The sequence below is a fragment of the Anoplopoma fimbria genome, chromosome 6 (assembly GCF_027596085.1).
Source record: "Anoplopoma fimbria isolate UVic2021 breed Golden Eagle Sablefish chromosome 6, Afim_UVic_2022, whole genome shotgun sequence".
NCBI classification, from domain to species: Eukaryota; Metazoa; Chordata; class Actinopteri; order Perciformes; family Anoplopomatidae; genus Anoplopoma; species Anoplopoma fimbria.
This window is the reverse complement of record NC_072454.1, coordinates 19,498,820-19,517,396: the sequence shown is the minus strand read 5'-3', so window position 1 is coordinate 19,517,396 and position 18,577 is coordinate 19,498,820. Positions and strand designations below refer to the sequence as shown.

Sequence of the window (18,577 nt, the reverse complement as noted above, 5' to 3'; positions counted from 1 at the left end):
GTATTACCAAGTCAAAAGCAAAAAGGTAAGTAGAAGAATAATAGAGGCGGTGTGTTGCAGCACTGGTCCTTGATAACACAAGGACATGCATCCAAAACCCACCAGGACGCTGTCAAGCTACAGTAAGGTTTATCCCTATATATACAATGGCAGTTCTAGATAACTTTGGGGGCAGGCTCGGGCCTTATGCCATATAAGGGGTGCTAAAATATGAATCACAACTTTTACAGGGGGTAAAGTCGTCGTCCACCTATTGAAGAGCTGGTGGCCCCTGCAGTTTATCAATCAATGTGTCCTCAGGCAAGATACTGAACCCCATATTGCTAAGTGTTCGTGTGAATGTTTATTGCTGCGGAGGAACAGGTGGCACCTTATATGGAAGCCTCTGCCATCAGTTGATAAATGTGTGTGTGAATGGATGATTGCTGCAGTGTAAAGGACTTTGAGTTGTCTGAAAGACTAGAAAAGCAGGGTATAAATGCATTAAATGTAACAGCACCCAAGGGTTTGCTTCTCCAAAGACTAATGATAAATGTATCAAAATAAACAAAGTAATACTCTTTGAATGCATATTTTATCACTGCCATGGATGATTATAATATCCCCTCTCTGCGGATAAATGCGGGACAAGATATGGATGAAAACATTTGCCAAAGTTAGGCGGGCCAAATGGGGGTCCATGCTTAAAATGGTAGGGTGTATCCCCCCCCGTTCCTATAACACTATATGGTAACATGTTAGCGTAAAGTTCACAGTTGTTTCATTAGTAAGGCCATAGCATATATACTGCATATATGACATTATACCGAAAGTGTTAGACATTACTGCATAATGATGTATTCTTAACAGGCTCTGGTGAGCGGCTGAAAGGTGATAACAATCATCAGTGACCTTTATCAAAGAGTTGTACAATATCATTGAACTGAGATAGGATTTGTACTCGTTTTTATAATAAAAGAATCATATCTTTTCTTCTCCACCACTGGCACTTGTTCTCACACATTTGTCAGTGAATAACCAAACGGGAGAAAGGGAGACAATGGCCAAGCTGTCATCACTCATTTCTCAAAGCACTTCACTTTAGTGTATTTAATTTATGCTCTACTCTTTCATTTTCTTTTTTTCTTCTCTCCAGGCTCATAGAAATACCCAATCTCTTCTTATTAACGTTATTGTCGTAACATGAGGCAAAATGATACATTCAGAAAATTACATTAAAACCAAATACGTTATGGAAGTGTCTAATAGTGAGTATAATTATCACCTTTTTACATTTGATATACTGTCTGTAAATTAAATTATCATTTTTTAATTGTTTTGTCTAATTCGATCTGCTTAGGTGAATATTAGGTGGAGTTACAGACTAATTAGGCTACAATAAAAATGATGTTAGTTGTCTCGCCCCTGCAGAAGAAACAAAGAGAGCAAGAAAACCCTGTCTCCTAGAACTTGTGTTTAAATAGGAAATATCGTTGTTTTCCTCGACACATTTAATGCTGCCTGCATTTTGTTCCCTGGTGACATTTTGTTGTGGTGTAGGAAGTGCTGCTTTTCTATGCTGCACACAAATCTTACTGTAGAAAAAGTGGTGGTTGCAAAAAGCAATGGATACAGGATTAAAGACTTGGATTCACATCCTGCGCCCTGTGTGGTAAGATTTAGTCAACAAAAGCACTTTGATTAAGGTTAGGGAACAATGGTTGCGGTGGTTTTGGTTAAAAAAGCGAAAAAAGTAAACTTTTTAACTAAACATTTTTTAGTGCTTTAAATCACTTTTGGCACCCTAACCAACTTGTCATTGCCTTAACAGAACAATATATTGAATTGAAAGAGCAGTTAATGACAACAAAATCAAATATATTGTCAGTTAACATTGGTGTATAAAGTTATAGAACATAGATGTGGCTCTTCTGTATCACAAAAAAAATACTGTATTTGAATGTTATCTGGGCAGTTTTTACATTTGTCACCATAATGTAAACAATTGTAAACAATTTTAGTAATATAGAAACCTAATTTCTAGGAGACAGGGTTGCTAGGAGACGGAAGAGGGTTGGTCAGGGAGATGGCAATCACACCTGCAGACTAACTGAAAACACCCGTGTGGGTGGACAATGACTGTATACAGTCTTCGAAGGAGCACAATAGCTCAGTCAGATGCACTTATCTGTCGTTGAGTAAGAGTGTAACAATTTAGGTTATAAAGGCAACGCTGCACACTGACTCATAACGACTATAACGACTATGATTGGACGTTACCAGTCAGCTGGCATTTAGCTAATGCAAGGTGCATTTCATGTGGTGCATTGTGGGCAAATTATGTGACGATGCTTTCCTTGGGTATCAATAGTGTGGTTTGGATGCTAAGTGAAAGTGGTTTAGTGTATGTAAGACATCCTGTGTGCCTTATGTCCTATAGAGAGCAGCAGCTGAGTGAATCTTGGTGCATGGAGTTGTGAAAAACAGCTCCAGTAAATACGAGGTTGTGTACTCAAGAACAAAGTGCTGCCCTGGGTAAAACAATATATTTTCTTACCAAACAAGACAGTACATCTCAGGGGTAGATCAATATATATTCTCTTGCCTTTATTAAAAAAAAAGTATTGTAGTATTGGATCCACTCTAAAATTCCTTTTTTGGGGGGCTGTAGGTGTTTAAGAGACTGTTAAATGGATCTCATTCCAAGCAATTCTTGACTTATCAGTGAAGCTGTGGTATCTGATAGAATGATAATAAGAGAGGACATGCTATAAATGTAGCCTGTAAATAACTTCATGGACCATTATGAAAATATATACATTACAGGCTTATATGCGTACACATGCACACCCATAAACTGGCACTCTGAAGAGTAAAGTCATTTCATCTCTGATTCCTTTCCTCTTGTTCTCTCTAAGACAAGTAAATTATCCTCAAAGAAGTAAAGCCATCTCTGCAGTAGCTATTCAAGAACTTGAATTACAATAAAGCAAACGGATGACACTGTGGCGGAGCTGCAAATCACAGCAGGCCTCCCAAAACAGACAAAAAGAGCCACATGATAATTCCTATTCTTGTCGCAGTTTAATATTTCATCACTGCGTGTTGCTTTCAAAGGCAGAACTAATTGCTGACATTAATTACTCATTTCACTGATGGCATTAGCTCTGATAAGTGTGATGATGATCGGATTAGTCAAGCTGTATTATGCTTAAAGACCCAGAGCAAGATCGCAAGTTCACAAAAATGGGGGACAGTGATAGGCAGTGGTGGAAGAAGTACTCAGATCGTCTATGTTAGTAAGACGATCTGAGTACTTACTACTCAGATCGTGTTTGACTCTATAATGTTGCAGCGGCTAAAAGTGGGGCTCATTTTGACTACCTATTTCATATATAGCTGGAAAGCTTGTGGATGTTTTAAAAATATATATTACATTTAACCTTTAAGAAAGTCTTATTTCAGAGTGGACCTTTATATTCTATCTCCTGAAATATTATCATATCATATCATATATATGAATTGTTCAGGAGATTTATTACTGTCCACACACATGCTGTGTCAAATGTGGGAACAACTGTTGGCCTTTTATTCAGACTACATTGCCTTGCAGACTCAGCAACAAGGATCCAGGCCTTTAGGAAATAAACACAACCCATTAAGATGAAAATTGAAAAGAAAGATTAGCAATGTGACTTTCCTTGTGTTACTTACCATAGGTGCATCTCACTCTCCTAGACTGAAGCTAGGCTCTATATTGTAGGTTGTTGGGAAAGCACACTGTTATGTTTGAAATAATTAAAAACTTTTGTATGGCGAGGCATTAACAGGCTTATGCTGATGGTCAAACAAAAAGGTAATTACACCATCTGCTATGGTTTGAACAGACTTTTTTCCATAACATATTAAAACCGATCAGTTGTCTAGGCCTAAGAGGTTGACAGTGGAAGTAGTTGAAAAAAATATGGTTTTGTCACCTAAAAATGATGTGTACAGCACTTTATTTTTTATGTTGCGTCATCAATTTATCTTCAAATGTTTACACAGTTTTTTTATTTTTTGTTTAAGGTAATAGGGTAAAAATATGAACTGACAGATAACAAAATTAAACTTCCCGAGTTGATTACTTACTTAAAGACAACTATTTTGGGTATTACAATTTTTCTGAAATAAATCTACGGACCCAAATAGACAAAGCAGTAAAATAAGCAGCTAAGTTTGTATTTTGAATGCTTGAAAGAAGACATGTTATGGAAGCAAAAAGCCCAAACAAAAAAATGATGTCTTTGACTGTAGTATCTTGCCTTAACATTAAAAAAGACCATAATGAGGATGCACTTTTCATCCTAACCTCACACTTAGTTTTGGCTAAGTGTGTTTTGGTTATCCAGACACTTTGGAAATGGTAAGGTACGTCAAATACATCCCTGATTGGCAATAGTATCTGGAAAACACATCTATGATACATTCTCATTTTTCACTAACAGCTGAGAACCAACGAAAAATGTGAGCCAATCAGGGCCAAGATGATTTAGACTTCAAGACCTTGACAGGTTTCTTTTTTGTCTTACTGATGCCAATCAATAAGCTTCAGTGTCTGGCCTACATAAAAATCTGGCCAAGGCTTGCTGTGCAATGTATGAGTGCTCTGTTAGAATTTTGACAGCTGACATTTCTATCTCAAAATCGTCAGGTCCACTGAAGCTGTTAGTCATCTAAAACAAAACCATCTTGTCTTATTACAGGCTATCAAAGTCCTGGTCAGAAAAAAACCCGAGGAGAATTATATTTTATATACAAATGTAATATGTTTCAAAAGAAGTAATGAAAATGTGTAAGCAAGATCAAAACCTGTTTTAAGCCATCTCTGTGTATTAATTATAGATAAGTTTATTATTGTATGCTATTCATCCAATATCTCTTCCATAAACAGCACAGTATTGTTATCACAAAACAGCCACTCCCTGAATAAATGGTATTTAACAATCTGGATGATATAAACTGGTGCAGCTCAATGTCAGCCGACTTCAAAACAACTTCAGTGGCTCAGAATTATTCCTTTAGAGCTGTGCCATTTTAGATGAAAAATGGGATCCCTTAATATAAAGCGCTGTCTACGTTTGACTACTCATCACAGACTGTATGATGAGAGTTGTGAGTTCAACTGAGAAGTGATTTCCCCTCACTTACTGTTTCTTATGACTAGTTTTAGAGGCCTCAAGGGGTAAAACTCTGCAGTATTTGAAAAGAGTAAGAGAAGAAAAGCTAAAAGAAAGGTTAGAAAGACACAATTTCGTTTTGCAGAATTTAGTTATTTCTCACTTTGTACTATAGCTTGTGCAGCATTACTTACATTTTCTGAAGCCAAACCGTTGCCCTTCATACCTGTATTTAGTACATAATACTTACTACTAAGTTGTCTATGTTTATGTGACACTTTGAGTCACAAACATAAGGAGCCTGTTTCAAATGACTCACACCCCCGACCTACAACTAGCTTAAAGTGAGACGTCGTAACTTTTGACGGAATAAGACACACACAATTTTCTTTTTACAAATGAAAAGTTGAATTCATAGACAATTTAATGCATCATTGCTGAATTCAGTACTCTCAAATATTTTACTTTACTTGTTCTGGTGTACCCATAGCTTATGGTGGCTAATGCTAGCAAACATTGGCTAATGTATACGTTAACAACTTTTTTGTTTTTTGGTATTGTTGTATATTGGACATTACTGAGTCAGACTTAATGACCTAGTATTAACAGACTCTTTCCCACCATTGTGCTTGTGTTACAAAAGTGTAGCATTTTAGGTAAATGCTAAGATGTAGTTTAGCATTTTCCTTTGTAGCTGAAGTGGCAACTGTGCAGCAAAAGTTACATAGTTTTGTTTTAGCAGAATGAGAACAAATGTCAAAGGTGTAGGTGTTTGGAAACATATATACATTTTAAATCACATTAAAATGTATATAAATTGTGGAAACATGTACAGCACACATTTTGGGCAGAGAATGAACATGTGCCAATGAAGCTACATAGGTAGGGACTGTTTTTGGTTAAATACGGAAGCAAATAGGAGTCAGACTGCTGAACTTAGCAGCATTTGCTCGGCTCTAAAACACTTGCATTGTGTCGCTCATTGAAGTAATTTCACAGTCAGTTCTTGCTGCAATCTGCAGTTGCCAAATAACAAAACACCAAGTTCATGAAGATAAAAGAACGACTAATTCCTTTACTGGGGGAATGCCATGTTGTCATTGACCGAGGTTGCCAACCATTCTGACTGGTGCAATATGTCGCTTTCCATTTTGGGGAGCAGTTGGAGCTAGCGACACAGTTGGCAATTCTCGCTCAAGAGCTGATTCCAATTTTTAGGGACTGATTATAGAATACCCAAGAATAGAACATAAAATGACACCATTTATTGGGTTCAAAAAAAGCTACTACAACTTCATTTTTCTCAATATTCTAGTCTGATACACATCTTATTTAATCACAGTTTCAGTGTAACACAAAAAAGAAATGTTGCCCACTGACAGAACTCTGTACATAAACCAGGGATGAGGGATGTTCTCCAATAAAAACTCGTCCAAAGTGTAATAAGGAGAGATGTCCAATAAAGCCTAGATATCAGTGAGCAATGGACTATTCCAGATGTAGCATGATGAGTCACTCTGTCTCAGCAGAGACTACATCCTCAACAGTGGAAAGAACATGCACCCATGTACCCATGTAGGTGATTAGGATCACTTTGTAACCATGAACTGAACTTACTGATTTATTACAGCACAACCGACTTTAGAGTTCATCATATGTCTAATCTTACAGTGTAACCACAACCTTGTGAAATATGAATCATGATCTACACTGCAGAGAAGGGGAAAGACCTCAAGAAAGAAAACAAAAATGTCAAAAAGTTTGAATTATAAAAAGGGAAACTGCACCTTTTCATAAAGCTCTTGCATGTTTGCTTTTTCGACAACAAAGAATAAGTCAGCATTTACAGGAGAGAGCAAAGTAAAAAAAAAAAAGTGGGATAATTGATTGTTTATGTAGTCCTTCGGAAAAAGGTCTGGAAAGCGTCCCTGACCAGAGTGAATCCTAATCACGAGTACTCTAATGCTGTGAGGTAAAACCATGTTGATGGCTCGAGATAAACACGCCACGCTCTGTAAAAGCTGAAAAGTCTGATGTCTGCCGGAGAGCTTTGAAGTAAGATCTCACCTCCTAACCTACCACCATTTCACATCTCCTCTTGTTTTGTTTTGTTCTTATTAGGGAGCAGGCAAAGACTTCAGGCAGATCAGCCACAACTAAGTAGAGGAATACATCAAAACCTCCGCTGTGTACCTGAGTGTGTGCATTCATTTATCCTTGTCATACGTATGGCTAACAGCGTGCCTTGTTAACCAGCAAGAAATGCACAATTTCTAAATTGCATCTACAGTCAGCTTCCAGCTTGTCAAGCTTGTGACCTAGAAAGGCAGCAAACAAGTTATTTTGGGTCAGGGCCTTTTCCCACGATGGTCTCTCTTTTCCCTTGCGTAAACACGCACAGGCGAATCATGGACTGGCAGGTAGGAAGGCCAGTGTTAGAGGGCATCAAATATTCATGTGGGTCTGCGAAGTGCTGGGCAGGTTTCCTGGCCCGCAGGTACGTTAACTGCCTGTGTGCCTTTTATCACTGTGCGACTGCATAGACCCTGAGGGGCTGGATTCTTTATAGTGGCATGATTGGATATGTGTTGTGTGTGTGTGTGTGTGTGTGTGTGTGTGTGTGTGTGTGTGTGTGTGTGTGTGTGTGTGTGTGTGTGTGTGTGTAATATCATGTGTCAGGTCATGAGTTCAGACTTATTGCTCCCACCAGCCGTCGTGACATCGAGAGCCTTTGCCACCTTTGTTTCTGTCACATCTGCTATGAGTGCCTCATTGTTTGTGAGAGGTTTGCTCAGGTGAAATGAGACAAGAGGACATTCAGTTCATCATATAAACTGGACAGGAGTGCTGAACTTTTACACCACCCCCGTCCTGCGAGGTCCTCAGTGGTGTGCTCCAGAAACTTCTAGTCATCTGATTCTCCAAAGTGAAGCCAAGGGATGAGAGAGAGAGAGAGAGAGAGAGAGAGAGAGAGAGAGAGAGAGAGAGAGAGAGATCTCCCATCACTCCATCTCACACATGTTTTCCCATATCTAAGCTGCTCCAAAACTCCAGCCCAGTTTAAGGAATTGATGGAGTGGATGAAGGAGACTCTCACTCGGTGGAGCAGCTGTCAGCCAACAGAGTTGCAATAAAGAACATCGCCCGAGGGGATTGAAGCAGACGGAGAGCAGCGGAGACAGGCGAAGGAAGGCGAGGGGAAGCGGGAGGAAGCGGGGGGGAGACTGCTTCAGGTGTCGTGCGAGTCGCGATGGAGGCGCGCGGAGTGCGTGAATAAAGGGAGCACCGCTCGCTTTGCTAAGGTGGATTACAAAGTGCAAAATAAAATAAAAACTCGTGACTGACCGGGAGCACCTTTTGTCTCAGCTGTTTTATTTCACTTGGCTGGATTACCTCAGAACCATGAACGTGTCGCCGCCGGACCGCAGGAAAAACGTGCGGGAGCTGGCTTTGGAGATCGGCATCCGAGTTCTGCTTTTCGGAGTTTTTGTGTAAGTATGCAAAGTATCGACCTGCTGAAACGGAAATCTGACATTGTGTGCCCCTGGTCTGGCGATGAGATTCAATTCCGTGACTGACGTTATCTGTGTACCCATGTTTGATACACTGTGCTGCTGCGTTCAGGGTCACTTGCGGCGATGTGGCGCTGGCCGGTTCCCCCGTGTTGAGCCGCAGTTAACGGGCAAGATCCCTGCTAAACGACCGGGACAGTAGACAGACGCTGCGTTAACAGGTTGCTAAAAAACAAGTTGGGCATTTTACTTCATGTCACGAATCAGCGTGACAGTATTCTTTGATGAGTCATATTATTGCCTATTTTATCATAGTGGCATTGATGGGAGATGGTCAGAGAGACAGAGGCAGCTTCTTTCACCACTTCACACCACAAGAAATATATCTAATGGAAGCAGCCCAACACCCTGACATAGTGAGATCTATTCCCAGTACTTTTTTTTTTTTGCAGCATGTCATCTCGCAAGAAGGTTGTGCCTCTCAGACAATGCCTTCAAAACTAATAGAAATATTAATTATTAATTGTTTGTCTATAGCCTTGAGGCGTTTAGCATTGTTTGCATCACAATTGAGTCATTTATCGACTCTGCTTGCTGTGATCTGATTAAAGCCCCGGGTTCCTGCTATTTGAAATGACATCACACATCACTGCTCTTTCATTCCATCCATGACAGAAAAAAAAAGGAGAAGAAAGATATCAAAAATCAACAAGGCTGTCTGCATAGTCTGTGTGTAGTGTTAACATCTTACCTTGGGCTCAGTGGTGCTGTCCCCCTTAAAAAGGATTAAAGAGCCAAGAAGAGCCTGATGCTGCATGTTGCACGGTGTTTGACACGGAGGGGGAACTCACCTGGAGGGATCAGACCAAAGCATGAGACACGTCTCACTGATGCAGCTCCTCTGTGTGAGTCTGCAGGACTCACATTTGTGACTGATGTTATTGTTATTGCGTTATGGAGTGCTCCAAGCCACTAAAAAAAAAGAAAGAAAGAAATTTCACCCAATATCATCATCAACTCGCTGCTGTTTTATGCTGCCAAAGAAGCCCCTGTCACAAAGTCCTTGATCGCTGTAATGAATTGAATTTTACACAGAAAGCATGCTGAAGGCTAATAAGCTGTGTTTGTAAAGGGGCCTCTTCAGTAAACTTGAGCTGCTTTGTACGATCTGCACAGTAGTGCCCTTATTAGATGAAATTATTTTGGTTCCTCAGCCAAGTTTAATTATTTAACTTGACACAGACATACTGGCGAAACACAGAGCCACGAAATCCAAATTTGATTATGTGGCTAATTGTATTTTGGGCTCTGTGCTTTAGATTGAGGGCTTTTATCGTTGATGGTCAAAGGAACTATCATATGTTTTGACAGAGGGAGCATTTGGGCTAATAGATTTCTTTGGGACAAGCAGTAATTGTTGAGCTAGCTTTTGCTTGGCGGATCAGAGGGAGAGCTGCTCTCTGGCCCTGTGGTGCAGCGGGTCCCTGTTCTTGTCACACCTTGAAGCCCGAGGTGAAGGCAGGATAATTGGGGTCAACTAGAATCTGATTTTTTTTTCTTCACTGAAGGTGTAAAGGACCGTTTTGTGTCTGCTGCTCAGTGTAAGTGTAATATCCCTTGTGTTTCACGTAGTTTTCCTTGCGTCATTGTTCATTTCAAATCTTGCTTCTACGGTTAGAATTTCATCTTATTGCTTTCTATCTCTGCAGCTCAGTATTACATTTTGAAGGGAAAAAAGAACCATTTTTTTCCCGTTGCTGTTCATATTCCTTTATAATTGTGGACATGTACCAAGGGCTGTTGAAATTGAGTTCCTTTATCCTTTAGTTTGGGCTCATAAGCAGATATCGATGCATCAGAAAGGCGTATTTAACAAGAGATTCATGCCAATTTTTTTGGTCTTTGCATCTGCTGAAATAATTGTCGTTTTGGTCACACAAACTGTTCTTGTTTCTGTCCGCCACACAGTAAACCACGTCTCTGCACTACTGTTTCTTTATAAACCAAAGTGCCCTGAATTCCCTACATTATTCACCGACACATCTTGTCAAAGTTGACTTGCCTTTTAGGGAATATTACTTTTTATTTGCCCTTGCTTGCCAGGCTGCCTGCCTGTTCCAGGCCTCAGGAGGTGCACTGACCTTAAGCAACGGGCCAAGTGTGTGACGTGAGGTCGACCCTGTGCCATCAAACAGCGAATGCCATGCAGTCTTCATAGCTTGGTGGGCACCCCAGGAGTAACACATTGCCCCATAGTGAAGCAAAGATTTCAATCTAAATGGAAATAGATCTTTGACATTTAACAAAATAGAAAAAAACACAACAAAAGCTGAAAATTACATGAGCAAAAGATAAAGTTATTTTCCTTCTCAACACAGAAAGAGAGGATAATGAGATGGGTGCTATTTTACTTTTCTTGTAAGCCGGAGCAAAACAAGCAAGAGCTTAGACAAATACCCAGGAAGTCATTTCTCCCTTGAGTGGTTGTGTGGCTGAGCTCATGTCCTAAATCAATCAACACAAGTGTTTGTGCCTCAGCACATAGCTGACTACTTGAATAAGCCAGTACATATTAGAATTCTGTCTCAAGGGAAAACAGGAGACAAAGAAAGAGGACACAGGGACAAAAGGAAAGAGTCGAAAAATAAGATGGAGGACATGGAATTAGCAGGATCTGGATTGTATAAAGATTTGATAGATTAAAAACCACTCTGAGAACTCTTAATCAGTGGCATCACTTCCTGTGTCGCTTTGGATAAAAGCGTCTGCTAAATGACTGTAATGTAATGTAATGTAATCTAAAAACATGGTGATGGAGCGATTGCCCAGAGGAGACGGAAGCTGTTTGTACGCAACTAGATATACTAGAACAGATTCATATGTGCCAAGCGTTACAGTTTGGACTAAATTGACTCTTTTATTGCAGAGAATTACAGTGAGCGAGGAGGAATTTTGTTTTATGTATTTGCACTGAAGCATGCCAGAATGTCAAACATGAGACGAGCTAAATACCCTCTGACATTCACATGATCTTTGAATTTTAAGGAAAATGATCTAGTTGTTCTCAAATGACTTGTGTGCTCTGAAACAATGCTAGTCATCCCTCAAAAAACTGTTCGGCTCACGGTGAATAATCCTCTCTTCTCAGAGGAAGGCTTAGGAGCAGCCCTGGGATACGGTCCAGATCCTTGGCAAGTCTCAGAAAGCCTTGTGAGCTGTTGGGAAGAGTAGAATGTCAAGGCCTTAGACTGTTTAAGAATAAGCGGATTGATTAGCTTGCATGTTAAGGATGGGGGCATTCTGGGTTTGAGGAGAAAAATCTCTTTGTGGAAGATTGGTTACAGTGCCTCTGCTGCTGTCATGAACAAAAAAGGTATTTCTGATCGAGGAGAATGTTGCGCTTATTTCTGTTATTGTTATTTGATTATTGATAAAAAAGTAAACGTTAAAATCCTTTCAATTTCAGTGGTTGATTTGGGGACACTCGTAGTTATTGTGGTAACCGCAAGTTCTGTTTTAATAGCACAGCATACACTCATTGAGCAGCTTAGAAATACAACCAAGAGAAACTGGTATATCTGTTTACAGTGCAGCCAAACTACTGATGCTTTGATAAAAAAAATCCCTTCAAGCCCTTCATCAAACAGTTCACTGTGGCTGCTCCCTCTTTTTCCGTAAACGAAACATGTTCAGCGCTAACCACAGTGACAAATACATTGGGTTTTCTGTGACTGCTTCACAATAAAACCCACCCTGTGTATTGCCAATTGAACACTTTTAATGTGAAGGTGTTTTTAGTAGCGTAATACATCTTTGATAGCCTGTAAAGAAAGCAAACAGTAAACAGTGAGGTTGTGATTGATGAGATAAAATTTAGCTGGACTACGCGCATGTATATTTTTCCTAGTAAATCCCTAGTGCAGGAAAGGCAGACTCAGCCACTATCAATAAAAACTACAATATATTAAGAAGTAATTACAGACAGATTACAGAAAACCTGAAGAAAACATTTTTGTTGCATTGTACTGACAAGTATTCTTTTACATATAACCAAACTTCAATAACCACAATTTTGGACAAAGTCAAGTCCTTTTTAAATATAGGATGTTAGTAAAGCTATTTCCTGTGAGAAAATGTTCAGCCATAGGCCACAGGTGTGAGTGCCACTTTAAAGCTCTATTAAACAGTGTTTAATATTTATCCCTGCAATCTGAAAGGGTTGCTTATAATGCAAAACACCATCTTCCAAAATAGGCTCTCCACTCTGCAGCCTTAAAGCTTTCAGCTCTTTGTTTTATCTCACAGGTCTATGTGGTTTAGTTCTAAATTGGCTCCCATACCCAAGGGCAAAATCCCTAAGCAAACAAGACCACGTTAATGGAAAGGGCTGAATTAAATGAGCTAATGAGGAATAATCTACATCTAGCATCAGGTGGTGAGAAAGAGGGCACAATATATACTTGTGTTGTTCATACACCTTTGTTTCTTGCTTATGCTGTTCTATTGTGGTCAGAAATGGCTAGAGTAATCAGTTGCTTGTTTGTTTGGCCATTACAGTGCATTCTCTCGCTGCATTTCTTAATTTTAGCAGCCAACATCTGAGGCACTAAATTACAGGTCATCCAATCTGTAACCCTCATTATCTGGGGAGATGAAGTAAAAATTGAGATTGCATGCTTGACAGGGGCTGGAGCAACGTGGAAACACTTTTCTGATTGAATGCCGTTGACACAAATTGACCAGAGAAAGAGGAATAACAATGAACGTAAGTAGTGCTGCTCTCAGGAATGTCCACTCATTGATCTTTGTCTGACACAGCACTGAGCGAACATCCATTGCTGTACTTGGTTTTGCAAATTCAACCTGATTAATCACTTAGTTCCTAAAGAAGTAGCCTTTGAAAAGTGCCAGTCTATTCAGGGAAATACAATTAAACCAAACAAAGGAAAGATATTTTGTCTAGAACAGGTGAAAGCATGCGGGGAAAATACAAAACAGTGGTAGAGGTATAAGGTTTTTAAAAGGATTTGTTTAGTGACAATGAAAAACCCATGATCTGAGACGTCCGAGAAAAAATTGTAATGGAGAATAGATAGGAAAAATACAGAAACAGAAAATGCCAAGTCAGAGAGAAAATAACATTTATGTAAAGACAGGATGGACAGAGCTGTTTGTGTTTAGCAGAAGGATAGTGTGGATCAGGAAACTCTCCAGGTGCTGTGGCAGAAATAACCATTATTCCAATGAGAGCAGAGGCAGCCGACCATCACTGCAAGACCAGGGATTCCCTAACAGCCCAGTCTGTCACCGCTCTAAGCTATGCTGGCATTTCATTCCCCGCAATCGTTTGATCAGCTCATTATGTCTCGATGTCCCTGCTGTCATTTATCCAACCCCATCTCTTTATCCCTCCATGGGCATCCGATCACTCAGTGATTCTCCGTGTGTTCTTTTCACCATTTCTTCTTAAAGGAAAACTGCTTTTACTGCAGTTGCCCTAAAGGTCAACTTTTTCCATTACAAGGCGATAATATATCGTAGTCAGAAAAAATAATAGGTCAGACAACGTCTCTACTGGTATGGAATACGTTGCACTGAGATTATGTTCAGATGTTCATGTGCCTGATATAATCATAATACTTTGGTGTATAACTAAATAAATAGTAACAAATAGTGACTTTCCCCGCAGGCTAAGCTGCGCTTTGTGTTGAGTGCTAATTAGCATATATTCACGTATTATCCATACTACCATATGCTCTATTATTATGCTGGGTTGCTTCATCCATATTAATACATCATAATTCATATGTAAACTAGAAAGATGCGCTCAGTAAAGTGCAGATCTCGGCCATTTGTGTCTGCCAGCAACCACTGCTGTATTATGTCATTGTGAGTGAATACAACCCACGATTGGCTAACCCCCCCTCTAGACAGCATAGGCTGTAAGGTCACGTAAAACACACTTCATTCGAACTCAAAACAAGCTACAATATATGCAGGCAATCAGCCTAAAGTCATTTCGTTGATCTTGCCAAAACGAAATTTAAATTAACCAAGCTGTCTGGCCGTGTTAAAGCTGCAGACCGTGGTAATAAAAAGGTGTCTTGAGAAAGTGTTCCTTGAGCATGCAGCCGCCCACCCAAAATATTATGCAGTTTGCTGCAGCAGAATGTGAGATTAGGTATGGACAGACAATGAGGTTCACAGTCACTCACTCACGGATGCACACACAATGCATGATCCTCCTGGCGGGGATAATTATAATGATATTACTAATCTGAATCTGCAAAGAAACACGTAACTACAGCTGTCAAATTAAATAAAGTGAACAGTACAGCATTTCTCTCAAAAATTTATGGACTAGAAGAATATAGTGGAAACAAAATAGAAATACTACAATAATATACTCAAAATTGTAAAAGGAAAGTACTTGAGTACAGTAAATGCACTTAGTTATCACCACTGCTTGTCTATTTGCAACTACACTAAGTTGCCTGTTTATAACCGTCATGCATTCGTTTTCACCGTGTGTATCTAATAATCTGGCAACCAAGAGTATAGATTTCACAGAAAATAATACGCTTGGTCAATAGACAGATTTGGGTAAACATGAAATTAATCAAGCAGACATTTTTGCATAATTTTGCTGTGACTTCATAACATCACATCTGAAGAAGATTTGAGCAATTTTTCTCTCGTTACATCCAGTCTGCAGTTGCTTCGCAAAGAGTTGTGGAAGAAATCATAACCAATTCCCTCAATTGTATGGTATAGTCATTAGTGACACGTAGAATTATTATTTCCTCATATTTTGTGGCAGACTTCACCCCAAATCTATCCGAATTCCCTGCCCACATAGCTCTCATTACAAAGTGAAATTAAGATAATGAATCAGACGCCGCCATGTTTGCAGGGGGCATTCATCAACAATCCAGTCATTAATTCACAGTAAGGGTTGTGCTTATGCTGGTGGGCATTTCTTAATTGGCATTTTCAGCTGGAAAATGATATGCTGGAATTTAACTGTTATTATCATACAATTAAATTTAACATTGCCGATCCTTTGGCAGAAGTTCTTACCGCAGCGTTATATTCCGTTAAGAATAATAGATACCACTTTAACGACTCCAAGCTCAGGAGACGTGAATGATGGCAATAATATTATATAGACCTACTGTACGATATTATGTGCTGTAGCCAATCCATTTGTCTAGAAGTGTTCTGCAAGAATGCCCCCATTATGATGAAATATTTGAACCACAGCTGGTGCTCAGCAGGTGTGGGGCTGAGCTGAGGGGGGAATGTCCTAGACCTCGAAGGTGTGGACGGAGTGCAAAAGTGACAGTTCCTGCACTGCTTTGCACTTCCTCCAGTCGTGATAGTTCTATTCTTGTCCATCTTCCGTCTCTCTCTCTCCTTTTCTGTCTGTCACTTCCACCCACCATTGCCCCTCTCTCAGGTATTTCCTTAGATCTGCCCCATTACTGTCATTTCCAGCTTCATACTCTTATCTGTAAAAAGACAGACGAGGTGCTGAGGAGATGAAGGAGCCTTTGTCCAACACAAACACACACATACACACACACACACACACACACACACACACACACACACACACACACACACACGCACACACACATTTATCCTGGCCCAAACCTCATATAACAAGCATGCCCCTCTCTTTCTGGAGAAGCCTTCATTTCGTCTGTGTTGTGTGTGTGTGTGTGTGTGTGTGTGTGTGTGTGTGTGTGTGTGTGTGTGTGTGTGTGTGTGTGTGTGTGTGTGTGTGTGTGTGTGTGTGTGTGTGTGTGTGTGTGTGTGTGTGTCCCTCTCAGGCCCCTGGGTTTTGCTGTCAAACCAGAGCCTTTCCTCGATGACTCCTCCGTGGTTTCCCTAAGTTTAGACAATGCAGTCATAGCTCACTTATATTTTGCCACAGTAAGGTGAAAAACATACAGAGCTTTACACTTTATGTTACAGTGGACTAGAGGAAAGAGATAGAGACAAAATCTCTGGAAACTTTTATAACTTAAAGGTCACTAGCCATTGTGTTTTGTGTTCATTAAATTTATTTCAGCTTCAGAAGTTTGCTAACACTGGGAACAGACGTGGGCGTTATTGACAAATTGAAAGGCGAGGCCCTCCACATGCAGCTGCTCATTATATTTCCACCCACATACACTGATTTTTAGTCTTGACAGCAGCAGGAGGAAGCTTGAACAGTGGACACCACACTAGATGACAGCTCAACTATGATTAGAGATGTGTAATGAAGGCAAACTCCAAACTCTCATGGTAACTTCTCGATGAGAGCACAATTAGTGCAGTTCCTGCATAGCTTGGCCCACATTCAACCAGAGCAAAGGTCTAGTCAGAGAGAATATCTGAAAACCTGATGGGGGTGTACAAGGCCTTAAGGCTACAATGTTACATGACCCAAAGGGTTTTAAGCTTACATTTTGACAAATTGGCATCATTAAAAATATGCTGAATTATTTATGAGCCATTCCTTACTGGATTACTTTGATAATAAAGAAACCGTTAAAACATGATTCTCAAGCAAATCTTGGGGTTATAATCTTCTCTTTCCAACTCCCAAGTGGATTAATGTCACGTTTTTTAAGGCGACGATTATATCTTTGGAGAGTGCACGTTGAGCTGAATCCTAACATGTGTATCCTGTCTGTGTGTTCAGATTCAACTAAGAGTCATGACTCTGAGAAGGAATAGATATTGGGGCAATCAGGCTCTAAGAGTTTTAAAGTACCTCACCTGCCTCTGTGTGTGCGGCCAACATACAATAACTAACATCCTGCTGTTTTCAGAACATCAGCATGCACCTGTCCCTTTCACACTGCAAACTATCTTGAACTCCCTTTTTCCACCCTCCTCAAAGTTTGAAAACACCTGGTTTATAGCCAGATACAAGGTCAATACTTTGGTACTTTTTCAGTATTCTGCATATGTTTGACAATAAAATAGGGGGCTACAAGGCCCACATGGCATCCTAAAAGAATAAAAGAAAACACTTGCAGGGCAGGGATTCATCCTCACATCACTGTAGGGTATGTTACTTGCATTTGCACTGGGAATATTTCTATCCGCTGGTATTGTTTATTTGCTCATGCGAATTGTGCAAGCCTCGAAGCTTCTCAAACATCACCGTCCTCAAGAAAATGAGACAAAAGAAAATCAAGGTGATTTTCTGGAAAGAAAATTCAAATTGGTAGCCAAACTCATCCCAGAGAAGAGTGCTTGGCAGAAAACAAACAACAAAAACAAGGAAGGGAAAAATAATAATTCAAGCCATGGCCAATGAAACTGTGTCACAGTGAGAGAACATTCAATATATACACGTTCCAGATCAGCAGATGTATTGTAAGTGATTATAGATCCATGAAAGTATAACATCACTGTGTGTTTTTGTGTTTGTTCATGTTTCTAAGGAAAAAACAGTATTTGTGTATTGGATTTTCTGTGTAATTTTAGTGTGTGTGTGTGTGCAGTGTGATAAAATGCATACATGGTTGTCTGTGTGTGTATGTGTGCATCTATTAGTGTACCCTGGCTGCTGATGCTGATAATGACCAGCTTTAACACTCTGCATATGCTGCTGAGGGGGTGTGTATGCTCACCCTCGATTTGAACGAATAATAAGACCACGAGGCTGGAATCTCTCTCCCGTTGCCGTCGACTTTGACATTTTGCTGGGATGAACAATGAACGTGACAGCTCTGATAAATGTCTGCCTCGTGTCCCAGGCAAATATTTATGTCCAACACCATTGCCAGTGTGAGTGATCAGGATGTCCCTGTGTAATTCTCGCCACCTCCCTCAATTCCTCTGTCTTTCTTTTCCTCTGTTTCTGTATAACACTCCAAACACAGTTAACATTTGCCTAACTTAATAAACTCCACACGCAAGCAG

General features: G+C 40.0%; 1 protein-coding gene across 1 annotated transcript in view; it reads left to right on the top strand.

Moving 5' to 3' along the window:
- Positions 1-8,540: 8,540 nt before the first annotated feature.
- The window catches only part of plpp4 (phospholipid phosphatase 4), a 38,123-nt gene continuing 28,086 nt past the window's right edge, over positions 8,541-18,577 (top strand). Inside the window, exon 1 of the mRNA XM_054600582.1 lies at positions 8,541-8,629. Coding sequence (XP_054456557.1) covers positions 8,541-8,629 — 89 coding nt within the window. The remainder of the gene's footprint in view (positions 8,630-18,577) is intronic.